We start from the raw sequence: 17,069 nt of genomic DNA on the forward strand, positions 1-17,069 counted from the left end.
ACCTGCATATCCCTTATGCACAATACATACACTCCAGCACATAACCACATCCACCCTGTATACACACATCCATGTTCACAAACACCCATGTACACACACAAAACCACCTGCATACATTTGTACCCCAGTACACATACACACTTGCACACACACACTTTCCCACCTCCTACCTACTGTTTGCACACATATACCCCTACATATATCCACACTTTTCCTGTACACACATACCTACACACACACACTTTCATACCCACTGCTTGCACAAACATATCCCTGCATATACCTACACCCTCCCTGTATACATGCCTGCACACACACACCTGTGAAACATATACACTTGTATACATATACCTGCATACACCCACACCCCTGCACACACAGACACTTGCACACACACACCTGCACACACACACCTGTACACACATACCTGCACACACAACCCCTGCACACACACACACACACACACACACACACACACTCCTGAACACAAATCAACACTTGCATCAGCAGTTTCCTTTGCTGATGCTGATGGGACACATATTACAAGACGTGTTCAGCCCCTTGTCATGTCTGCTTCCATCTTCCCTGGGCACTCCCTGTGGCTCAGTCTGCCTTTTGGTTTCCCTGCAGAGCAAGAACGCACCCCACAGCCAGGGTGAATACGATGTGTACAGCACCTTCCAGAGCCACGAGCCAGAGTTTGACTACCTGAAGAGCCTGGAGATAGAGGAAAAAATCAACAAGATCAAATGGCTCCCGCAGCAGAACGCCGCCCACTCGCTGCTGTCCACCAATGGTGAGGCCCTGCAGGCATGGCTGTTCTGACTCACTCGGCCTTCCAGGCTTTTCTGTGGTTCTAGTGATGACCAGGCCACTTTTCAGCTTTCCCTGGCTGATCACAGATCTTCCAGTGTTGTAGATATAATGGTCATGGATAACTCCAAGGTGGAGACGAGGTTGAATATTTCAAACACCAGGGACCAGGGCCAGAAACCAGGGACCACCAGACACAAACTGAACTCTTAGCCAGAGTCACAAGTCACCCAGACTGGGGCTGTCCCCAGTGATGTGGCAAACAAAAGGACGGGCAGCTGACCTTTGTCTCTCTGCTTCAGAACATACTGTGCTTCAGAACAACTATGGCCACATGCCAGTTCTGCCTGCAACCCCAAGGTGTTGGGTGTAGGCTTCGGAACCTCTGCTGGCCAGGGACAGCCATGCAGTCCACACTTGGCCTTGCTATTTCTTCTTCTCCTCCTCTGAGCCCATGAGCCAGGGCCAGGAGTCTTGGGGGAGGGGGGTAGACTTGGGTCCAGGCCAGCTTTGTGGACTGGGACTTATGGTCTTGCTTTCCTTAGCCTCAGCTTCCACACTACCCAGGGGTCAACACAGCTCCCTTCTGTGGTTGTGAGGAGATATGCTATCCACTCAGTGTTCTGAGAATAGTAAGTGCTGTCTGAGCCTGAGGAAGACTGGGAAGATGGCATCCCCTGTGCCTTCCCTGAGAAAGTCCCACCGCTGAGAGGGCTACAAGGCTTCCTGAGAGTGACTCAGTCTTTGCCACCAGCTTGCCCTCCAGAATCTCTTACATGTCACTTCCCTCCTAATCTCCTCTCCATCCTCGGGATATTGCCTCACGAAGTCTGCCCTAATGTCTCACCTCCTCCTGACTGTCCTGTGACGGACACCTGCCATTCTAACTTTGTGTTTCTGCCAGCTTTTGAAAGGACAGGATCTATATGGCCTCCTGTAGGCCTGGCTGGACTCAGCTTAGCACACCTGTACTCTGGGGTCTTTAGCCTGTGTGCATGTTTGGTGGATGGATAATCATGTGGGACCAGGAGCTTGTGAAGATGATGCTAAGTCTGTGTATGCACGTGTGTGTGTGTGTGTGTGTGTGTGTGTGTGTCTACCCACATATGCACACATGTCTTTAAAAATCACTTCCTACCATTCTGGAAATAAGCCAGCCATGGGGGCCATCTACTTTTTAGCCCCACAAAGTGACTAGACCAGCTTTACAGGCCACTTCTACTCTGTCCTCACAGAAGGCCACATCCCTATTGAGGGCCCCATTTGAAAGCAGTTTTCTCTCTAGCTCCTTCTCATGTTCACAGTGTTGTTGGCTTTGACTGTGGGCGTAATCGGGGTCCTCTGGAGAAGCCAGGCATGTGGGGGAGAGATGGAGAGAGGAGAGAGGGAAAGGTGGAGATGGAGAGGAGCTATCATTCTGGCCCCTGTGATTGTGAGGCCAGAAGCACACAGCTCAAATCTGGAGGGTATCTGCTGGCAGAATCCCCTCTTCCCAGAGAGGTAGGCTTTCATTCTGTCAGGGCCTTCAGCCAATGATATGAGGTCTGCCATCTCCTGATGGCAGGTTATCTGCTTATGGATTTAAATTTTAATTAATTCTAAAGGATCCTTCATAAGAAGAGCCAATGGGTTTTGAACAATGTCTGTGGCATAGCCAAGCTGAGCCATAAAATTATCACCACTGATTCTTCCTCCTGTGACATCCAAGGGAGGAGTACAGGGGAGAGGCTCCTGGAGCTGGCTTCCGAGTTAGGACTGACAGAAAGGCCACCCTCTTCTCAGGAAGACATAGTGGTATATGCCAATGTAGAGGTCAGTAGTGATCCTTGCCAGGGGCATACCCTTTGACCTAGTAACATCCCCTGCCAGTGACTAAAAGATATGGCAGAAATAGACTGCCCGTATGCAGAGGTATTCTACATAAAGCACGGTGAGGAAAAGAGGGACATGGGATGGTGACGCCCAGGGTGGTGACCCCAGGGCACACGTCACTGTTCCTCTGGCTAGAGTGGGTATTCTCTTCCTGGTCTAGCTGTTGACAGGATGTTTTGTTCTTCTCTGAACTGTTCTTAAAGATAAAACTATTAAATTATGGAAGATTACCGAACGAGACAAGAGGCCCGAGGGCTACAACCTGAAGGATGAGGAGGGGAAGCTGAAAGACCTGTCCACGGTGACGTCACTGCAGGTGAGCTTCATGAACGAACGCTCAACGTTATGGTCTACCAAGTCGTGAGACCTTTAGGACTCTTAGGGCCAACTCAAACTTGCATCATTGTGACACTATTCCTGGGGTGATGAACAAACGTCTACTCATGCCAGATAGGAAATGGATGATGACCAAAGTACAGACACTACCAAGTCCAGTGCAACGAACCAGTGAGTTTTATTGAGGTTGCTTACAGGAACGTGGGTGAGCGGTTACTTACAGGAACAGAAGTGGCTCGAAGATAGCTGCGTCATCCAATCTCACCCTAGCATGAGTGACATTGCACAAAGCTGGGAGCCAGGAGCTCACTGCACAGCCCTACAGCCAGCTCAGCAGGTTGAAGAGTGTCCTTTCCAGGTGGCTCAGCTGTTCTGAGTCTCTTCCGGGAGGCTTGGCTGATCAGTCCTCTGGTCTTTGCTTCTTCCAGGCTGATGGTCTGAGCCTTTTCTAAGCAGCTCAGCTTGTTGGAGAGTAACTCTTTACAGTCTCTACTGTGTACATATTCTTGGAGAGGGAGGGGCTTAGTGAACCTGGTCAGTTTCAGGGACTTCCTGAAACTATTTTGAGTTGATCCTCTACTATCATAAAGGAGCTTCCCTGATGGGTGGAGTGTTTCAACCTTATTTTGGAGCAGTCTCAGCTTCCCTAATGCTGTGATCCTTTAATATAGTTCCTCAAATTTATGGTGACCCCAGCCATAAAATTATCCTCATTGCTACTGCATAATGGCAATTTTGCCACACTTAGGAATTGTAATGTAAAAATATACAGGCTATCTGATATGCAACCCCTCTGGAAGGGATGTTGCTACCCACAGGTTGAGACTCAATGCCTTAGAACATCCTGTAGTTTCTCCTCCTCTTAAACATCCTATCCTAAAATATCCTGTTGTTTCACATCCCCTTTACAACCTATGTCTTCAGAATTTCCTCGAAGATGAAAGTTTTAATCCATTACACAACAAACACTATGTATGTTTCCTTACTGGAATGGTGTGGTGGGCTGTGTCTGTGAAGGCCTTGGCACCTGCAGTTGAGGGGGAAAGTAGTCAGAAAATCCCTATTATAGAAAGGAGAAACTGAGGCCCAGAGCCCAGCCACTTCCCCTGTGGGTTACCCTTAGCCTTGTGCTACTGGGTAGCGCAAGGAGTTGGACTAGATCCATTTTGGTCCAGTGAAGCCAGAAGGTGGCGCTGTAGTGTTGTGTCAGAGTCAACTCTTGTCCTGCTTAATTAAGAAGCAAAAGGACTTGTATCCTCCAGCAGCGTATGAAAGAGTTCTGAGGGGCGGGAGAGATGGCCTAGTGGTTAAGAGCGATGCTGTTCTTGCAGAGGACCCAGGTTCAGCTCCCAGTACCTATGTGACAGCTTACAGCTATCTGTAACTCCAGTTCTAAGGGACCGTCTTCTTCTGACCTTCCTGGGTACCAAGCACACACATAGTGCATATGCATGCTTGCAGTCCAAATGGTCATACACACAAAATAAGCTAAATAAAATCGAAAGGGGATGGGGAGAGAATGTGTTCGCATGTGTGTGCATGCATGCATGTTTGAGCCATAGGGCCAGAGTTCAAGTCCTGTCCCTGCTATCTCCTCGAGTGAGTGTGCATACCTTTTAGGCACTCGACTGGTAGTTCCTATTAGCCTCACCAGGCCCCCCTATTGTATCATTCCATGGAAGAGCTCAGTAGGAGCTGGGACCTGGATCTGTGGATGTCAGGCTCCAGAGTCACCACCCAGTCCATATTCCTTATGAAGTGGGACCAAGACCCCTGCGTCCTACAGTGGTCATGAGAAGATGGCACCAGTCTCTTCCTACTATAGCAGAGTGGGTGGTAGCTGACGCTGGCTCATAGCTCCCCTGGCCTCCAGATGGCTTGGGATGTCATAGTGGCACTTGGCAGCCAACACCAGATGTGCTCACTTGGTGTAACCAGTCCAAACCAGTGTAGGTGACCCCTTCCTACACTCAGCATTAGGAGCTAAGAGAGCCAAGGTATCCTCAGGCTGACGAGAGAAAGCTTGGCTGCTGGAGGGCAAGAGAGGCTGGGCCACGATGCTCCTTCTTTCTCCAGAGAAGAAAGACAGGATGCTCCCACTTCCTGTCTCTCTGATCCAGGCTCCCCAAGGTAGATGGTGATTGTAACATGAGAAAGGGGCAGGCTAGTAACTGACCATGGTATCCATACATCGGGACCAGACAGAGGAGCTTGGAGGAGTTCAGAGGAGTTCAGAGATACCCTTATCCAGTCACACAGACAGGTAGCAACAGGGGACCCAGCAGAGTTAGGTGGACATGCCCCTGTGCTGCATGGACAGTCACACTCACATGCACACATGCCCACACATGTCCACACATTTGTATTCGCTCTCCATGTGCCAGTGCTCAGATGAGAGATGCTGTCCAGGGTGGGTTTCCTCTGCACTAGAGGAGCTTGTCATATGGCACTGAGGCTGTCATCCCCATCCAGGGACACAGCCTGTTATGTACTCACTGAGGAAGCTTGTGTGGGACCTGGGTAGATGCCAGAGAGACAGGAGCAGGAGAAGATGAGGCAGATAACCTTAGGGTGGGCCAGCTGTGACAAGGGCCCACCGGGCCTTGAGAACACCAGCCTCCAAAGGGGCAGAAAAGGCGTTTATTCTAACCAGATCTGAGTGACCATGACCTGGGAACACAGATTCAGCTTGTCCCAATTAATATGTCCCAATATGGAAGTGGCTACACGAATTTATTTTTTAAAGATTTACTTATTTTATGTATGTGAGTGAGTATACTACCTCTGTCTTCAGACACACTAGAAGAGGGCATCAGATCCCTTAACAGAACCACCATGTGGCTGCTGGGAATTGAACTTAGAACCCGTGGAAGAGCAGTCTTAACTTCTGAGCCATCTCTCCAGCCTGGCTACATGATTTTTTAAGGAGCCATAAAGCAAGGCATTTTCTACACACATTGATCAGGACAGTGGGTAGGTGGATATAGCTAAGCAGGGAAATTCTCAGATGCTGTCTGATGACATTCTAACCCTCACTTGGTGGAAGCTGATAAATTCACACAAGCTTTTACCTGATGGTTAAAGGGATGTTAGATCAGACAGATAGGTGGGTAACCAATGGCTAACAAGGGGACTGGATTAGCCCAAGATAATGTGGTTCTGAGTGTGTAGCTCTTTAAACATCCTCAATAACCCAGTTTGAATCAGTCTGTCAAGCTTGAATCTTCAGGGTGTGTGTGTGTGTGTGTGTGTGTGTGTGTGTGTGTTCTGGGCACTTCAATTCACACGACATGGGTTGGGTTTACCTCCTGAGCTCCTTGCACAGGTTAGGAAACTTTGAAAACCTCACAGTTAAGCAGCCATGTACAGAATGCATCATGAGCAGGGCCGGTGAGAGACATTTACCTTCGATGGCTTCTCATTTCATATCCTGCAGTGAAACAAGAGTGTTGCGACCTCCCATTGAGATTTGTGTCCTGTACTCCTCTCACTCCCCTGCCCATGTGGCTCTGACCAACTCTTCTCTGCAGGTGCCTGTGCTGAAGCCCATGGACCTGATGGTGGAGGTGAGCCCGAGAAGGATCTTTGCCAATGGCCACACCTACCACATCAACTCCATCTCTGTCAATAGCGACTGTGAGACGTACATGTCAGCGGACGACCTACGCATCAACCTCTGGCATTTGGCCATCACTGATCGCAGCTTCAGTATCCTTGGCCTTGACCTGGGGGGACGTGGCCTCGGGGTGTTACATAAGCATACTGGCTTGCAGGGTATTGTTTCTTGGCAGCTTCCTTTCTGAAGAACCCTTCTCATGCACGGTGTAAAAGAGGCTGTGTGTGTGATCACTGTAAAGACACAACTGGCTGAAGGCTCCACCACTCCACATCTCCTTGTAGTAGCAGTGATCTCCATCACCTTGGGCACCCATAGGAACCAGGAAGGAACAAGAAAGCTAGAGACAATGTGCCCCGGAGGAGCAGGGAAGGCTGACCACCCCTCAGAACAGCTACCTAGAGGTTACATACCTATGTGTTGGTCCAATGTTATGTCACTCTGGATGTAAAGTGACAACTGCAGTGTTAGAAGCTAGGATTTCAGAAGCCAGGCAGAAGTGGGGTTCTGGTGTCAGAATAAGCCAAGGAGTGGACACTGTTTCTCTTCCAGCCTGCTAAGGAAAAGGACTACCTACAGGACATTAAGCATAGCCTACAGTGAGCTGGGAAAGGTGAGGGCTGATCCAGGGTGGGCAGGCTGCTACTGTGTCACTGTCATGTGGACTTAGTGACAGCTATACTAAGTGAAGTTTCATGTGTTCTCAGTGAGGTAGGCACTGTCACCAGCCCCTTGAAGGTCTCAGTAAGGGACCTGAGTCATGGAGCTAAGCTTGTATCTCCTGGGAGAGAGTAGGGTGGGGTGGGGAAAGGCATAGCTAGGATGGAATACAGACAGTAAGAAGTGTTGACTTTGTTGACTTGGGTTGTGTTGTAACTGTCTGTGGACCTAGGTGACCATAGGATCTTAGAGCAAGTTAGTTGTGAGGAAGGAAAGAGAGTCAATCACCCCAACACTGAGCCTTCTCCCTGTGTTACTGGCTCCTCATCCCATCTGGAATACAGGAATTATGCTCACCCATGTCAAAGAGCACAGCATTCACCAGCAGGTGTTTATCAAGCACCCACTGTGTGCCAGACCAAGTGACATGCTTGATGCTGGCATTAGGCATGCAAAGTCCAGACATGTAGGAGTTCTTAGTGATCAGTGCTGGGGTCTTGGGGACAGGCCAGTGTGTGCCGAGTACTTTCTTCATCCATCTCTGCTGTGGGCCATAGGCAGCAGGTTGGCAAGCCAAGGCAGGCCTCTGCTGGGTGTGGAGCAGAGGGGGCGTGTGAAAGTGAGTGGGATCATTGATCGGGGAACCTGTGCTGCAGACAGAGTGGGGAAAAATGCATGTCAGTGGACTGGTGGCCCTGTGGGGACTAGGGGACTAACATGGCTGTTCTAGAACTCTGTGTCCAAGTAGTGTGTAGCTCCAGTTGTGTGAAAGTGACATATTCTGGTAACAAGAGGTGCCTGTCCTGTCCACTGGAGGAAGGGGTGTAAGTCACATGCTGAAGACCCGGAAGTGGCTTAGGGAAAACCAGGACTTGAAGCAGCTTCCTGTCTGACCGACAGGTTAATCGGGGAGCCATGTTGTCTCCCCGTGGCCTGCTGGTGCTGCTCCAGGCTATGGTGATGAGATTCAGACACCTGGATCAGAGCTCTGGGCTCTTCCCTGGAGGCGAGCCTCCCTTAGCAGAAAAGGGTCTGGGCTCTGGGCCGCAGGTGTTTCCATGATCCGATGGCAGCTGGGTAATTAGAGAAGTCTCACTTCTGGCATGGATAGGGCCAGAAGAGAGGTCTGTGTGAGTTCTCGCTGAGCGCAGGGAGCTAGGCTGGATCTGGGCCAGGGCCTTGCAGCCCCTTTCTGTATTGCTCTTGTTAGCCTCTGTCTAAAGTTCTCAGGGGTCCTTCAGCTTCTGAGACCCTGCTCTGTGCTCCTCAGTGGTAGCCTATGATCCCTGGTAACGCTTTCCTCATCTCCTCCCCCAACTCGCAGGCTTACCTGTCCTTCGTGGACCCAGAGCGGCCTGCTCCCCACTTTGCTGACTCCCCTCTTACCCTTGGCCCCATGACCCTTTTGCCCACAAACCTCTGCCTACAGTCCCATGGGCCATTCCCACCCGTCCTTGCCATGACCCCCACTGGGCTGGCAGAGCCCCTCTTGGGCCCCAGCTCCTTGATCTCTGGCTACACAGGATCTTCTATGAATGCCCCTCTGCCCACACTCTTTTTGGAATCCAGGATGAGACCGCCCCTGTGTCCCTGGCCACTCCCCAGCTCAGTGCAGAGGTAGTGGGAGCATTTAGATACAAAGCAAGCAAGTGACTTAGAGTACAGAAAGCTCGTGTGTAGATCCGGGACAGCCACTTTCCTGACTGTATGAGACCTAGGTGACTCAAACCCTATACTCTAAGGAGATGGAGGTCAGGCTGTGTTCTAGAGTCTGGGAGCCTGGATTCTCCTTTTGTTTCTCCTTGTGATCATCAGCTTCCAGGAAGGCAGAATGAGCAAAGCCAAGTTTCCATCGGGGGCCCAGAAGCAACCCAGCCAGTGCACCAGGCCTCGGCTAAGTTTTCCCTCACCCCACTCAACCCATTTAAACCACCTCATGTCTCACAACACCACCACTTGAAGTGCTGGTGTGTGGTGCCAGCGACTTCAGAGTTAGCTGTCTACATCTTCAAGGTACTAGATAGCACGGGGGACCTCAGCTGTATTTTTAGCAATCGAAGGATTTTAAGGATGGTATTGATTTTTCTCCCCCTTGAGCGGTTTCTTGTGCCGGAAGCTGGTGGGACAGCAAGTGTTGGTCTACAGCCCATTTCTCATTTGCATCTCTGGAGCAGACCTGCAAGGAGCTTGGAGTGGTGGTGTTGGGCAAGCTCAGGACCTAAGTCAACATCGGCCTCCTCACTGAGCCACCCTGGCCGACACACCTGGCCACTCTCCTCCGTTCGATGGAGATGGGCCTGTGTGGCAGGTGATGAGAACGGAGTGGCCGCTGGGTCCAGTAACAGTTACCATTTAGATACACCACCCTTACCAGCTCATGGGACGCTGAAGCCTCTCATGGCTGCCCCATGGCACCTCTGTGCAGAAGCAATAGGTATGCCAGTTCAGAACTGTCATCCAGGGCTTACTGAATATGTGAGGCTGAAGGTTTGAAGTAGAGGCCGAAAGTCTGCACTCCTGGGTCCTGGTTCAGTTCTTCTGTACCCTGAGGCTCTATGTGTTCCTTCATTTAACAGTGTGGGGCATTTGCTTAGTTGCTGGGGATGCAGACAAGTGTTTGCCAGGACTCGCAAGAGCAGCATGTAGGTTGTCAACTTCACGAAGGAGGTAGTGAGTGGGGGCAGAAATCTCAACCCAGCATCCAGAGGACAGACTTACAAATGCTTCACAGAAGTCAGTCAGATGCCTGGCACAGGGACTCAACATTCTGTGAATACAGTGCCATAACCCCAGTTTCCGTGCTTAAGCCCCTTCCATGATCCCAGGATGAGGCGGATCTGAGTCAGTGCGTTCCAGGGCTGTTAACTTAAATCTAAGCCACAGGAGTCCGGTGTGACTGGTGTCCTTGGCTGGAGAGGTTAATGAGGGCACTGACGCAGTGGGCCAGCAGAGGCTAGGTGAGGACACAGGACAGAGTGGGTGACCTCATGGAAACACCAGTGGCCAACACATGTGGCCTTGAGGAGGGGGCTCCTGCCCTGTCCTTGGACTTTTAGGTTCCAGAACTCTGAAAACTAGGTGACCGAGGCTTCGCCCACTCACCTTTGGCATTGTGCTGTGGCAGCCAGGAGCTGTGTCTAGGATTTCCCATGCTGAGCTTTGAGTGTCCCCAGCTTGTTTGCAGCCAGGTCATCTTCTGGAGAAAAACCAATTCTTTTTTTAGATCATCTCTCTGTGAGGAAGGCCTTGGGGGCTCTCCACATGGGAGGCCCTTCTGCAGGGTTCTGGCAGAGCTGCCTCTCTTGCTTCCCTCCTGTCAGTGCTTGGTTGCCATGACAACATCTTCTGGTCTTGAGAGCAGGCTCCAGGGAAGACATGTAGATGGGCCTCATGCTTTGCCTGATGCAGTCTGCGGAACCCAGAGCTTCTGCATTGTCTCTCATGAAACCTCTGTTTGCGTTCGGCATCTACTTTTTTGAGAGACAAGCCATAGCCACACAGTGTCAGCCTCCTTGGGGTACAAAGGCTGTTGGAAGGCCTGCCCTGCCCAGATGTTTGGAAACCAGCTCCTTCCCCCACTGCTCCACATGTGGTTCTGGGTGTGTCCCTCCTCACCCCAGCCTCCCCACTTTCTTCAGGGATGGGCTCCATGCTGCCTTATGACCAGGCTATGGCTGTGTCTGGAGGCTTGGTTCGCTGTTGCATCTTTATTAGCTCATCTCCTGCTATCTCCACGAATGCCCATGTGATAGGGGTTGGTATTGGTTCTCTGCTCTCTGTGCTTGCTTCTTCTCCCTTGATATTTACTAGAACAAGCCAGTGATTCTCCATCTCACAGTTCAGACTCGGAGAATGGTTAGCAGGGAGTCCCCTGTGAAGAAGTGGCCCTCAGTCCCCACCACTTCTGATGCAGAGACTCTGTGAATGGAAACCATGCGACACACACACAGCCCGTCCTCCACAGCTCATCAGTCCAAGGTGATAGCATGACTCCAGCTGACCTTCAGGAGATCAGGCAGTGCCCTTGGCCACAGGAATGATTGACAGACTGTAAAAGTCCCTACAGCCTGACAATGCTGCAGAGGTCCATGTGGCTCATGTTTTCTGTCCTTGACAGGGAAGACCGCAGACAGTACTCTAGGGCCAAACACAGCCCGGCTCTGCAGGAGCTTGGCAGTCTCATCCGACTGGGGAGTACCAGAGTGTAGAGCTCCACTGCCTTTCAGAGCTGTACCTGGCAGCCTCTCCTCTCTCATCTCTTCTGGTCTCCATCACTAAGTCAGTCAGTATGTGTCTCTCTCCCACTCCCCAGCACCTGCACCACCCTTCTAATGTGTGTCTAATAAAGACACTTGCGTTCGACTCCAGGCCACCTGGGGAAGACGGTACTGTCACCTCAATACCCTCTCTCAATTACAAGTTGTGTGGCTGTCCACATTCCCTAGTCTCTGAGGCTCACAGCCTTAGAGGTGCACCTCAGCTCATGGCTACCTGGTCAGCCCTTGAAAGGAACCACTGCTTTCCAGTCACAGCAAGCCCCTGTTTTGCCTATGGGGGAAAATGAGGCAGCGGGTGTCATACATGGTGTTCCTCTGTGGCATAGCAGAGTCCAGAATGCTAAGATCTGACACATAGCCCAGTTAACTTCTGACCTCATCTTCAAAACTAAAGTCATCAGGAGGGGTCATAGTTGAGGGTTTCTGGAGGTCCCCGTTGGTGTGGCATGTAAGGAGAGGTGGTTCAGTGTGAGGTGCCGTGCCTCCTTCCCACAGCCACACCCTTGTCAGGTGAGCCCTTCAAGCCCCCCTGTTTTAGGATGGATTCGATGAAATCTAGTGGGATAATTTGTGATATTAATCCTGATTGTCTACTTGACTGGATTTAGAGTCACCATGGAAACCAATCCCTGAGCAAGTCTGAGGGATTATCTAGATTCAGTTAATTGAGGACTCATCTCAGATGGAGATGACACCACTCTAAGGGTCAGAATCAATCTCCCTCTCCCTCTCCCTCTCCCTCTCCCCCTCCCTCTCTCCCTACTGGCTGTATATGCATTGTTTTAGTTGCTATCACACTTCTTGCCCTGCTGGACTGCCCTTGAACTATAAGTTAAAGTGGCCACCTCCATCTTCCTCATTCTTTCTCTCCCCTCCTCTCTCTCTTTTTGAAACAAGGTCTCACTATATGTATTCCTGGATGGCCTGGAACTCACTATGCAGACTAAGCTGACTTCAAGCTAACAGAGCCTGCATCTGCCTCCTGAGTGCTGGGATTAAAGGCATGCTCCACCAAGCTTAATCCCAGCCTTCGTTTCTTTTCTTTTCTTTTCTTTTCTTTTTTTGTTTTTTTCGAGACAGGGTTTCTCTGTGTACCCTTGGCCGTCCTGGAACTCACTCTGTAGATCAGGCTGGCCTCGAACTCAGAAATCTGCCTGCCTCTGCCTCCCAAGTGCTGGGATTAAAGGCGTGCGCCACCACCGCCCGGCTCCACCCTTCCTTTCTTAAGATGGCTTTGTCAGGCATTTTGTTGAAGCAGTGAGAGAAGTAAGTAATACACAGAGCCTCTCAGTACTCAATAACTCCCATCCCAACGGCACCTGACCACAGCCAGGTGATGGCATTAGCCCGTCCCTGAGCTCTGTACCCATGTGCTTAGCTGGATGCCACAGCCTATAGGGCAGGCACTGACCAGTCCCTAGGCTCTATGACCATGTGCCTGGCTGGATGCCTACAGTTTGTAGGATTGATTCCATTCTACTCTGCAGGCAGAGAGGTGTGACTCCAGGCCCCAGAACCCTCTCTTCTGTTCCCATCTAGCCTTGGGAAACCATCTCCCAGCATCCCTGCATTCCAGGTCCTGGGGTCTCCAAGGCATACATCAGAGCTGAGCGAGTGTGGGGCTGCCTCCAATCAGAGAACGTTCTCTCACTGGAGAGTCTGCTGGGGTAACAAACCCGTACACATGGTCCAGACATAGAAGGACAGCGATGTGAAATCATTCACTGAGAGTGCCCAAGGCCCAGCATGCAGTGGGTGTATCTACTCATCACCTTCTGAGTCCCTGTGATCACATCCCCTGATGGATGGAAGGGGTCATTTTGACTCACAGTTTGAGACCTTGGCAGGAAAGGCATGTGAGGCAGCACAGATTATGGCCATGGGAGGGTGTGCCAGAGCCTGCTTGTATTAGAGTGGCCCAGGAGACGGGAGTAAAACCAGAACCAAGAGCAGGTGTTAGCTTTATAGGCCCATTCTAGGGGCCCCCTTCTAAAAGTTCTGTGGCCTCCCAAAAGAGCAGGAACTAGAGGGCAAGCATCCAGTAGCCAAACCTGTGGGGGGGGGCAACTTGCTGTGTGCCCCACTGTGCATAGTAAGCACACCTTCTGCTTGGCTTCTGAGAGGAAGTGGCTCTTGGGAAAGGCCCATGGTGATTAGGCAGCTGGCAAATACTCCTCTGTAAGAGGCTGTGGGCTCAGCTCGGTGGGGCCAGTGGACAGGCACGGACAGGCACTGGGAAGAGGCACTGGTCAGCAGTCTTCCATATGAATCTGTGGCTCGGGGGACTATGGGCTGGGGTGTTTGTTTGGTGTGGGAGGGTGGCTTACCTCCAGAGAAGCCACACAGGCCTGGCTGAGTTTGTCATGAGCCTTATGGAAAGGAGAGAGCAAGGGCACCCCCGCTGTTTGCCTTGACCTTGCCAACCCAGACATCGTAGACATCAAGCCAGCCAACATGGAGGACCTCACGGAGGTGATCACAGCATCCGAGTTCCATCCGCACCACTGCAACCTCTTCGTCTACAGCAGCAGCAAGGGCTCCCTGCGGCTCTGTGACATGCGGGCAGCTGCCCTGTGCGACAAGCACTCCAAGCGTAAGTCTCTGCACTAGGTATATTGGGACTGGCAAGTGGGTGCACCCTTGTGGCACATGTGCCAGGGAGTGGGGTCTGTTCTAGCCATTCTCCATTCTCCAAAGCACCCCGTGAGTTCCTTGGAGGCAAGGTGTGTAATGCTTACTTCCTGTTCCACACGACATCTGTGAGTCCAGGGATGGAGACTAAAATAGCACAGCCATTTCTGAAACCCCTGGCAATGCCTGCCACACTCTACCTGTCTTGAGTGATGGCCACATCCCTCTAAGGTAACTACAGTAAACAGAGAGAAAACTGAGGGCCCAAGGACAGGCCTGAGGCTTCAAACTGTGGCTCTAGGCACCAGGAGACCTTGAAGGACTGCATTTCCCATGATACTCAGACAGGAGGATAGGGCTATATCTCTCTGGTCTACCCCCCACTGGTCCCTAGTGCCTGTGACAAGATCTGGAAATAGTTATGAATGAATGAATGAGTGATTCCAGTAGGCCCTGGAGGGGCTTTAGAGAAGTGGAGGTGCAGACAGCCCAGGCTTTTGAGTGATAGAATCTTGCTTATCCCCAGAAGCCAGGTTCTGCCCAATAGTGGGGTCAGGCTGAGACTCCAGTTCCTTTCTCATTCTTTGACCAAATGCTGTCCCTGTGCTCCACCTTGTAGCTCTCCTCCAGGCTTGTTCACACTCCATGTGTCAGGAGCATTTGGTAGGCATGGTGGGTTCCTGTTGTGGAGTAGGTAGGGCACCCCCACTCAGGGATAGGGATATTAAAGGGACAGGGATGGTCTCACTCGTGTGTTACCCAGGAACAGATACTCTGAAGGGTGAGCTATGGAGGCCTTGGAAGGGGGGAATCACAGAGGCAAATGCTTTAAGAGGGAAGCTTTACCAAAGACGAGGTAGGTAGATGAGAAGGGTGGAAGGGATTAATGAGCAGGGGGGGCAGAGCAACTGGGGAGCCATGGTGGTTAAGAGGAAGCTGGGTTTTATTCTAAGTATGGAGGGCAGCCTTGGGAGAATGGCATGCTGGGAGGTGATGGTATTGATCAAAATGAAGAACAAACATTACAGAGGGAAGAGACGGCTGGGGAAGGGACCTCATAGCCCCAAAGTGCACTCTAGAGGCAGAGCTACTGAGCTCTACCTGGTAGGGTGTGGATGGCCAGAGTGGCTATTGGCCATGAATGTTGGGAGGGATTGAGTCATATTCTAGATGAACGGGAGCGGAGTATACAGACCTGGGGTGGTGGATGTGGGGCTCAGTAACGAGATCTTCACTGGACTCTATGGGGTATGGAACAGTAGGTGTACAGATGTTGGTGGTCAGAGTCTTAACAGGTTGAAACTGTGGAGTATCAGCGTGGGATGGTGTCACTGCTCTAGAGATGGTGGGACCTGGGAGAATGGGGGAAGTTGATAAATGAGGCAGACTAAAGTCTCATGCACTAGCCAACTTTATTCAGAATCCCAGACACTTTATACTCTGTGGGTTAAGACAGGTTGCATTGGTAAAGTTCAAGTTTTATACAATCACAAGGACAGGCCCCACATGGCAAGAACATGTTTTTCCATGGAGGCACAGACATTTAATTAAATAAGAGCAGCAAGCAGTAATGAATAATCCGAAGTAAACTCACTCCCATCCTCTACACCTGGGAGGAGCACGAAATGCATTCCAAGAACAAGTCTGTGTTTTCAAGACACAAGGTCACAAGACTGTATCCTTGGAGGGTCCTCTCAAGCACTCCCGATTCTCCTCTCGCTGTATTCCTGGGCTGTGTTCCATAGGGTGGGAAGGGAAGCTTGAGAGGTCCAAGTGACTGGACAGAGCCAGCCTCACTAACAGCCCTGGACTTCCTGCAGCTGGGCCCCATCAGCCACCACCTGAGCCACCCGAACACAAGTGCATTGTCTTAGAGTCCGGCGTATGATGTGAGTCTCATTGACCAGAACTAGCAGAGGGCACATGGTTCCTCTGTAACTCTCAGGGGATTCATGCCACCTCCTGGACAGTCAGCCACTCCCTCCATGCTCAGAGCAACGTGGAGACTTGCCCTGAAGTCGTCGGTTCCTCAGTCTCACGCAATGATCCTTGAGGTCACACTGGGGCCACAGGGTGATCTAGGGTGACCTCCTATCTCAAGGCCATGGGGTGATCTGGGGATCTTCTCAAGGCCAGCTGGTGATCATGCTGTCTTTAGCCTTAATTTCTCCCTCCCCCACGTGTGCGCGTGCATGCGTGTGTGTGTGTGTGTGTGTGTGTGTGTGTGTGTGTGTGTGTGTGTGTGTGTGACATTTTTAGGTCTTACAGATTAAGGCAGACATGGCTGGGGTATCCTTCCACCATGGGATGGGGCATTGCCCCTGCTGGCCTAGATGACACACATTCCTGAACTAGGTCCATATTCAGCTCTTTGTCAGACCGTGCAAGAAAAGATGAGGAGGAGAGGGGAGCCCAGGCCTGCTGTGGGTTAAGCCCCGTCTGAGTCCCCTGGAGGGAGCAGAGGCCCCGTGATACCTCCTTCAGTGTGAGGGCAGCACCCAGAGTCAACCCACTGGTCCAGAAGAGTAGATGGTGTGTTGGCAGTGGTGACAGCCATTTAATGGACACCCTTCAGTCATTTCAAATGTTTATAAATTTTTTAGTGACACAGGGAATCTACAGCATTGACAGATTCAGTGGGGGAGATGACAGACAGAGTGATACTGCTTGGTTCCCAAAATGGAAGCAGAGACAGTACCAGGAAGTCATGAAGACATGGCCTTGGAGTGGCACACCATGAGACACGGTTTTATTGGCATTTGTCTGTGTATCAACATGTTAAAAAGGAGAAGGTGTGCTAGGCAGTGGTGGTGCATGCCTTTAATCCCAGCACTTGGGAGGCAGAGGCAGGCGGATTTCTGAGT

The 17,069-nt window shown here is 51.2% G+C and overlaps 1 protein-coding gene across 4 annotated transcripts in view; it reads left to right on the forward strand.

Annotated features, from left to right (window-relative positions):
- The window catches only part of Ppp2r2c (protein phosphatase 2 regulatory subunit Bgamma), an 89,677-nt gene that overhangs the window by 57,721 nt on the left and 14,887 nt on the right, over positions 1-17,069 (forward strand). For all 4 annotated transcript variants that reach the window (XM_031341895.1, XM_031341894.1, XM_031341896.1 and 1 more), the window contains exons 3-6: positions 631-796; positions 2,889-3,001; positions 6,552-6,729; positions 14,003-14,167. In XM_031341895.1, coding sequence (XP_031197755.1) covers positions 631-796; positions 2,889-3,001; positions 6,552-6,729; positions 14,003-14,167 — 622 coding nt within the window. The remainder of the gene's footprint in view (positions 1-630; positions 797-2,888; positions 3,002-6,551; positions 6,730-14,002; positions 14,168-17,069) is intronic.

Source organism: Mastomys coucha, unplaced genomic scaffold, assembly GCF_008632895.1.
Source record: "Mastomys coucha isolate ucsf_1 unplaced genomic scaffold, UCSF_Mcou_1 pScaffold22, whole genome shotgun sequence".
NCBI lineage: Eukaryota > Metazoa > Chordata > Mammalia > Rodentia > Muridae > Mastomys > Mastomys coucha.